This window comes from Etheostoma cragini, chromosome 7, assembly GCF_013103735.1.
Source record: "Etheostoma cragini isolate CJK2018 chromosome 7, CSU_Ecrag_1.0, whole genome shotgun sequence".
In the NCBI taxonomy this organism is placed as follows: domain Eukaryota; kingdom Metazoa; phylum Chordata; class Actinopteri; order Perciformes; family Percidae; genus Etheostoma; species Etheostoma cragini.
The window spans coordinates 19,503,806-19,512,846 of record NC_048413.1 but is presented as its reverse complement, the minus strand read 5'-3'; the positions used below and the strand labels follow the sequence as shown (position 1 = coordinate 19,512,846).

General features: G+C 39.0%; 1 protein-coding gene across 15 annotated transcripts in view; it reads right to left on the bottom strand.

The window, feature by feature from the left end:
* The window catches only part of cacna1db (calcium channel, voltage-dependent, L type, alpha 1D subunit, b), a 72,438-nt gene that overhangs the window by 61,586 nt on the left and 1,811 nt on the right, over positions 1 to 9,041 (bottom strand). For all 15 annotated transcript variants that reach the window (XM_034876836.1, XM_034876841.1, XM_034876844.1 and 12 more), the window contains exons 2-3: positions 6,214 to 6,679; positions 5,465 to 5,570 (exon numbers count right to left, since the gene is read on the bottom strand). In XM_034876836.1, the coding sequence (XP_034732727.1) occupies positions 5,465 to 5,570; positions 6,214 to 6,679 (572 nt within the window). The remainder of the gene's footprint in view (positions 1 to 5,464; positions 5,571 to 6,213; positions 6,680 to 9,041) is intronic.

The window sequence follows — 9,041 nt, the reverse complement described above, 5'->3', positions numbered from 1 at the left end:
ACACACGCACACAAATGCACACGCTTGATAGAGCAGCGTGCTGCTTAGTGTGACTCTTATTCCCCTTCCTCTATAAATCTTTAATCCCTGACTAAGAGAAAAATTACGCAACCTGACATTCTGTTCTCAGAAACAGGCAAACATAAAAACACAAATTAAAACTGCAGACAAACATGTGCAGACAACAACACCATGTCCTGTGCTCTAAGGATTTGTTTTGATGGATTGTCCTCATTTTCATAATGGTAACACTAAGAAAAACTATATGTTTGAAAAATATATTCATATTCATATTATTAAAAAAGTGTACAGTAGGTGCAGCGCTTAAGAATGGTTTTAAGGTACTGGTACTTTTCTTGGGCTGTTTAAAACTAATAACTAAAACTAATGAGAAATAAAGGGTCACTTCTTGACAATCCTCAAGGTTTAATACATAATCTCATCTGATAATTGATTGAGACAAAACAGCAAGACCTTAAACAAGTACTAAACTGGAGCTGAAATTGGGCTGGAAGAATTACAAAGGAGATTTCATTTTCGCAGGCAGGTTTAAAAGAATTATCTATAAAGCTTTTATTTTATGTAAAAGAGATTTGGGTGAAGTCTTACTCTGGATGTTTCCGGTTGCCTGCTTTGACTTGACGTCATGACTCAGGCCCAGTGGTACACCCCTGCTGCAAAGTCTCCCTAAAGTTTTATTCAGACAATTATGTGGTTTGTTACTATGCACTCAACTCCAATATCCAACCCTGCATTAGCCAAAAACTTACTTAACATTTGATCTGACTCATGCTGTTTAGGGGAAGGCTCACCAACATACAGTTAAAATGGATTTCATAAATGAGGACAGAATGCATACCGTTAGGAGTTAACTGACTTAATCTTAGGATATATTCTGAAGACATTTTAATGTATAGAATATAAACAGATCTGCTTATAATTACAAGTCATAGTCTTTTCATTCTACTTATTTTTATTGTCGCTAATTATCCACAGACTAGTGTATCAATTTAAAACAGCCTCAATGCACTTTAGCACTTACAATACATTTCTCACTGACTATCACAGCCACTCCCTTCTCTTCATGCCAGATTTCTATATGCAGTAGGTGCTCAGATAGAACACACACACACGCACACACACGCACACACACACACACACACACACACACAGCAGATTGATATAGGACTCTTATGGGACTGTGAGCTGATCAACAGTCTATGTTAGTCAGCTAGCTGTCAAAGGGGCCGTCATAAGTCTGCTAAATCACTAACCAGCTTGATAGGAAATTAATCGTTCTCCACTCTGCACAGGAAGAGGAGGTGGGGGTGGGGAAGTGAGGAGAAAAGGAGTGTTGTGAGTGGTGTGTTAAATAGAGGAGAGAAGACAGAGAGGAAAACAAGAATGGAAAGCGTAGGACGAGACTGAGCCAGTTAAATACTGTCGATAGAAAGACAGATTAGTAATCTGAGAGTAATGAAAAGAGGAGAGAGCATGACACGAGAGTGGGAGCAACAAACAAAAGGTCACAAGAAAGAAAACCAAGGCCTTCACGATCAATTTCAAATTGCTTCTTGCATGTTATATTTTGAATGGCTTCCAATATCTATCCTAGCATGTAATTCATGAGCAACATCAACATGACCTGACAGTTTTTTCAGAAACACATGCAGACTAACAAAACATGTCCTATTATTTATAACAAATAAAGATTAATTCGTCAAATGGATGGATGGATGAATGGATGGATGAATCCTCCCACTTATAAGCTCCTACCCTACATCTCTCTACCCATCCACCCATCCATCTATCTCTCTCTTTCGCCCCTCTCTCTCTGCAACCTCCACTCATTTGCAGACAACTAATCCACTGCCCAGCTTAATCCCTCAACCTCGACACACACACAAACACACACCCTTTCTCTTTCCTCCTGCACACTCAGTACCCAAACTCGCACACAATCTCTTATATAAAATGAAAGATACTCATATAAACGGTAGCACAGACCTACAAACTCACAACGAGCAGTGACAACAGCCCTAAATGATTATGTTCTACTTGTATGAATGGGACGAAAAATCTTATTTAAAAAAGAGCAGAAATGGCAAAGGTAAAATACACTTTACATTACTTCACATCTTTTTCCAAAAATGCCATACGAGTTGACGCCAGAAAACAAATATAACCACTTTCTACTCATTAACATAGCAAGGTCATGTGAGGACCTATTCTAGCTGCCGTAGCTGCCTCCGAGCTGTCTGTTTCTCTTCCTCTTTCCCATCCTTTGCTATCTGACTCCTACAAACTCACAAAAAAATAATGAAGCTGTGGTTGTGGAAATACTACTTGGGTGAAAGAGACAACCCATGTTCCCCAGAACTTGAATGAACTGAAAGGAAACACACATTTGGCCTCTAGAGAATATGTTGTTATTAAAATATGTTTGCTTACACTGCAACCAACTGAAGTGGTGCATTTAGCGGAGGACAGAGGAGAAACGGATTATGCTGCAGGAGTTGTTTGAGAAGTTGCTATGGACACTTGATACTTTTAAAATACTGGTTGGAGTGGAGCCTTTACTAACATATTTCAATTCATTGATATTGTACCAAAGGACCACTTCATAAGCTTTTCAAATTTTAGCAGAATTTTAGCACAATGTTGCATGGCATTTTCAAAGCGTTTTGCAGAAGTAAGTTGAGTTATTTCCACCTAAAGTCTCATGCCTGGGATTATATATTTCACACAGCAGCTGCCATTAAATGTGCAAATGCCAAAGATTGCATTTATCGAAGGGACACAATTAATCAAATTCTGAGATTCAAATTCTGTGCTCTGCATTAAATCCAATGAAAGATTTCCTACAAGCACCTACCCTGTAAATAACAAATTCTATGTAAAACCCCAGTATATCAACAACAACCACAATGAAACAAGACCAGTATCTATCTAAAGTACATATAATTATTACCAGAATTAGGAAAACAAAATGTTATTTACATCACTGATAAAATATTCACGGTGACCAAACAAAGCTGCATATTCACACACAGACACACACATACTGTACAATGTACAGTATGTGATGATTAGGACAGCGTGAATAATCCCCATCTGTTGAGGGAAAATGCCACTTTTCAGTGTCCATCTCTCACTATAACACTCTCTCTCTCTCTCTCACTCTCTCACACTCACACACACGCACACGCACGCACACACACACTCTAAAGCACAAGCTGGGTCTATTTTTTAGAATGTTTTATTCTCTCTACTTTTGTTCTGTTCACGTACAAATATCACATAACATAAGGACATTAAAGCCCAATTGGGGTTAAAAGTACTACTTTTTTTTTTTACAATTGGAAAAATGGTGGTTATGGTTAGAGGAAAAAATATTGACTGTCGGTTGGAAACGGGAGTGGTTCCCTCACACCAACACAACAACAATAAAAGAATCCAATTATAAACTGTTGACCTAGTTAAAAAAAAAACATGCTGATTATAAATGTCTTTCTCAAAATCCTGAATTGTGTGTAATTGCTGCATTCATGTCATATTTTTCAGACTGTAATTATGACCAGCCAAGGGACAAAAACCTTTTTCTGAGTTGGAGATATACATTTCTGATCCTTTTGATGAAAAGAACTACATAAGTGTAAACAAACTAGTGTGAAAAGCTGAAAAGACACCATCACTGCAATTACATTAAAGTAAAATCCAACTGCAACTACTTTAGTCTCTACAGCAAACCATCTTGAAATAATAATAAACAATGGGAGGTGTTACCGTTCTGCCAATGTTGCACGATGCAGCATAAGACGGGTAGTTAGTCATGTGCAAAATGTTCCTGATTCTGAAGACACAGGTGGACAGTTGTTCTGGCTGATTAGACCTCTGCTCCGATTGAAACATGGCAGAGTTATGCTGGAAATTAAGTGAGCTCTGATTTCATGAATTTCTAAGACATATGATATGTGTCCTATCCAAACAGATGCAACAATCCTAGCAGGACATGGGGGGGGACGTCAATCAAGCACAATCAGTACGGACTTTTAAAAAAAAGGGTCTAATCAAGCAAAGATAAGTGAAAACATCTGTCCTACCGATCTGTCCAAACTGGCCTTTTGACAGGTCATGGTAGTAAAAGCACAGGTGCAAATGATACAAGTGATGATGGCTTAATTCTATTTAGCTGCTTCAGTTTCAGGATCCTGGTATGATGCATGCTGACTCACTGTCACACTGGCATGACTTACTAAGACACTTCAATAGAACAGAGCCATCTGTAATGGCATTACTAACACCTGTGCTTTTTCTACAATGACAAGTCAAAATGTCTGCTGTGAAAGAGGCTTCTGAGTTAAAAAAAAATTCTTGATTTTCATGTATTGGACATACACGGTTAATCTACCAACTGTTGTCAGGGCACAGTAGCACAAGTACACAGATAGAACAAGATTTTGTACTCTTGTATTTGCCAACAATAGTCTTGGTAAAAAAATATCAAACTCCTTGCTTTGCTGTAGATTTAAAAAATAATATAATTTGAGTGTAACACATAATCAAATCTATGTTTGATTCATAATACTGTATTCACTAGTAATTATTATTATTTTGTTAATGGTTGAATGCTGTAAGAATACACTGTAATTACGGAGGCACCAAAACAAACTGCCTTTCCACTCTCACTGCCTCTCTGTCTTTTCACCTCAGTGCTGCTCTCTCACCATGGGGAGCTGCTGTGAAACACAGACGGATGAGCTGTGTTTCCACAGTGTGTGTGTGTGTGTGTGTGTGTGTGTGTGTGTGTGTGTGTGTGTGTGTGTGTGTGTGTGTGTGTGTGTGTGTGTGTGCGTGTGTGTGTGTGCGTGCGCGTGTGTGCATGCGTGCATGTGTGTGTGTGTGTGTGTACCATTAATTGTGTGTGTCAACAAAACAGCCAAACCCGACACATCTATCCCAATATTGCTGGGAAAGCCCTCTGACGCAACCGACACGTCAAGCCAGTCACACTCATTCAAAGGTGTTGTGTCTGTAGCCTTTGTGTGTCATTGGCTGATGACAAATAGAGGCACGAGTAGCTAGCAGCACATTGCATGTGTGAAAAAACGAAAACTATCTGTATGGCTTGATACCACTAGGGTTAAGTACAAAAATTGTGACGGCATCTCTTTTCTTCAAACAAATTCAAGTGCCGTGGCATCAATGACGGGCAACACCAAGCTTGTTCTTACTGCTTCTAAAGTAAACTAAAAAGGCCCTTTTTAAATTGAAAAATGTCTCCCTCTTTCCACTGCTTTTTTACATGTATGTATTTTTCTCTTGAAAAAATTTGCATTTTACAACAACAGGAATATAAACATGGCAGTAGTGTGTAATGACGGATGTACAATTTACTTCAGCAAACCTCAGTTTATCCATTACATCACCAAGTGTTGGTTCTGTAAATTCCAGTACCACTCACCAGTTCTTGGTTGGTAGAGTTGGAGTCGTCTCCGGGGAAGGGGATGTAAATGGCTAAGGCCACACAGTTGGCAAAAATAGACAGTAGTATAAAGATATCAAATGGTCTGGAAAAAGAAACTGTTAAGGAACATAGTTATCTTAAACAAAGACATAAAAAAATATATATAGTTTTGGAAGCTAGTAAATCCTTGGACCTAGTATTTAAGGTGATTAAGTTAATAACAGATGTGCTTATTTATATTGTTTATTTCGTGTCTTTTTTAGTGAATCCTTGCATTTTTTCTCAAATAGTCTTCTTGTTTTCGTCGTCTTTCTCACAGGGGTAGAAAAAAAACTACTGTGTTAATAAATGAACTAACACGCCAAAGTAATATAACAATGCAATTAAATGCACCTGATAACAATTGAATAAGGTGTAAAGCCTATAAGGCAAATTCTAAGAAAATATCAAAAGCTTTAAAAAAAATCATCCATTATGTATAAATTTACTGATTCATCCATTCATTTTATGTATTTAAAGTTCAGCACTTTCAGCCATTTTCATTATTACAATATTAGTTATAGTCCAAGGTACTACAAGGTAGATTAAGTTCATTTAAGGATACATTCATTCATTAACCTCCCAACCATCCATTTACTCAGCTATGAAGCAATCTATCAAAACAAACAAGCATAATCCATGCAGGCACCCAAGCATCTGCCATCCATCCGTTCAACCAGAGCCTCTGTCTCAGGGCTAAAGGATACTTCCACTCCACCAGGCTGATGCAGGCTCTGCGGATCGGGTTGTTTAGGGTGAGGCAGAAAAGAGCTCTGGGTGGCCTGCTGTTGGTAGATCCTCCCTGCTTTTTGCTTTTGGCGTACTGCTGCCTCTTCCTCTGCGCCAGTGAGCCCACAGGAACTTGTCCAGTGATGCACACTGAGGGTCGTAAACTTATCTCTGGCTTTTCAACATCACCCTGGGCTTGGCGAGCAGCGCTAATGGCGGCATGCCAAGCGAGGACGGGGCTAACACCAGTACCAGTGCCATCGGGATCCTGAATGCCAATGTTGGACCCGAGGAGGCCGCAAGAGGAGCCGACGGGCTTGCCAGTGCTGGGCGGGGCCTGTAGGGGCTCAGGTGGATGGAGATGGTGCAGATGGGTGTGGCTTTCTGACCAGAGGGCCGAGGCGTCAGCGGAGTGAGTGGTCCTTTTGCTGGCATGCTGTGCCCCTGGAGGAAGAGGGTGGGAAACAGACAAAATGGTTATAACACTTTGAGACTGTAAATGTGTGAGTTTAAACAAAAACATATAGCATCATGCCCCCTGGGAACTGCTGATGTTGTGTCCGCATTTCAGGAAACCAGCTGTTACTAATTACTTACATTTTTATGTGTTGAATAATTAAACAAACCTCCTGAATATGCAGTCTATTTGTTGCTCTCAGTCCATTCCTCCCTAGTCATTGCTATGTACATTTCTGTCTGCCATGGTCATTTTAATACCACCACTAGGAGGCCCGTGTTATACACATAGCAGCTTTAACTTTAACAACTGAAAATGATAGATGTCATCAAATCATTTCTAATAAGGGAAGAAGTTCCACTCTCTCGATACTACCGGCTTCTGAACTGGTATTAGGTCCATGTTGCATTTGAAAGGTGAGGCTAAGACAGCACACCCTACTGGGTGTTAGAGTTTTGTAATTGGCTTTTTTGTTCTAAGAAGCCTTTTAGAATCTCAATTATGTCATACACATCATATGGCCAGAGATACTGCTTTACATCAAGCTCTGAGTCACTTCCTTTTTTCTCTTGAGGCATCGACAACACAACGGACAGGGTAGGCTTTCCCTGTCAATACTCATGCTAGAAAGAGGTTTGCTAATGTTTTAAAGACCGTGCCAAAATATTCGTTCAGGCATTTTGGCTCTGCTTCGAGAGCCATCAAGCGGGATCTCCGGTTGTAATCAGCCATTCACTGACCAATTAGTAGAATGCTAGCGTGTTGTGGGCAACCACAACTCGACCTGTAAGAAATCAAAAGGACATAACTACTCGTTGATTCAACTTTCAAACAATAATCCATGTTGAACTTGCAAAAACTACAATCAAATCTGAGATTTCTCAACAACAATCAGGCAAAAGAGACAAACTTAGCTAACTCCAGGGAGTCCCATTCATTTTGCACTTGACCGCGATCAACCCCAGCGGAACTCTGATGGAACTGCAACCAAATTCGGTACAATGGGGCCTAATAGGGAGTGAAAAGGCTTTCCGTAGACGGGCTTTGGTGTCATTTAACTGGAGCTGCTACGATTTATCAGATTAATTGTAAATTATTAAATTAATCGCCAACTATTTTCATGGTAAATTTTAAGTCATTTTTAATGGGAAAAGTTAAAAATTCTCTGTTTCCAGCTTCTTACTTGTGAATATTTTCCAATTGCTTTACTCCTCTATGATAGTGAACTGAATATCTTTGACTTGTGGACAAAACAAGATATTTGATATTCATCAAGATATTCATCCTGGGTTTCGGAAGACATTTCACCATTTTCTGACTTTTTTTTACCAAACAACTTATCAACTAATAGAGAAAATAATCGACAGATTAATCAGCAATGAAAATAATAAATGTCATATACTGCTGAAACTGTTTTAGAATAGGCCTATAGGGATTTAATAATAAGTCAATTGCTGTGAGTTAAGGAATGATGTACTGTATACTGTATTTCAATTTTTAAAGTTGACAAGTTTTCCATGTTTGTGAGCAAAGAAGTGAAAGAACTTAAGTTGTCCATAGGAGCAGTGTAATTTCACTTTAAAACACTGCCTTGTACAACTTTTATATATGCTAAAAATGTATGTAACTGTCTACCGGGAAACAGAAGATGAAAGCTGAATTTGAATTCTTTTCGAAACATATGTGAAAATTAGATGGACAAAATAGTGCAAAGAAGAAGAAGCAGAAGAAGAAGAAGAAGACGAAAAAAACAAGATTGGTTTGAAAGATTCTGGAAGAGAGAGAGAGAAAGAAAGAGAGAGAGAGAGAGAGAGAAAGAAAGAGAGAGAGAGAGAGAAAGAGAGAGAGAAAGAGAGAGAGAGAAAGAGAGAGAGAATGAGAGAGAGAGAAAGAGAGAAAGAGAGAGAGAGAGAGAGAAAGAGAGAGTGAGAGAGAGAGAGAGAAAGAGAGAAAGAGAGAGAGAGAGAGCAGGAAAGCCTATATTAATGACAGACAGAGGGAGTCATTACAATCAATGTGAACCACGAGTGAAAAAGGCAGTGCCCTTGACACAGCCACTTTGGTTCACTGCAGCTCTACAGCACATCATCACACTATTATCACAGCTAACCAACGTTTCGTGTCATCTGACTGAAACAGCTCTCACACTGAGATTACCCAATAACAAAAAACAGATCATTCATCAGAGATGTATCTTAAAAGCACAATAACTCTTAAAGTCTGGCAAAGACACAGAGAGACAAAACTGAATAAAGCCCCTCATGAACAAAATGCCAAATGGCCACTAAAGCAGTGAATAAAAAACTAATGTTGACTAAATTCAAGGGGTTTTTCTTTTCTTTTTTTATT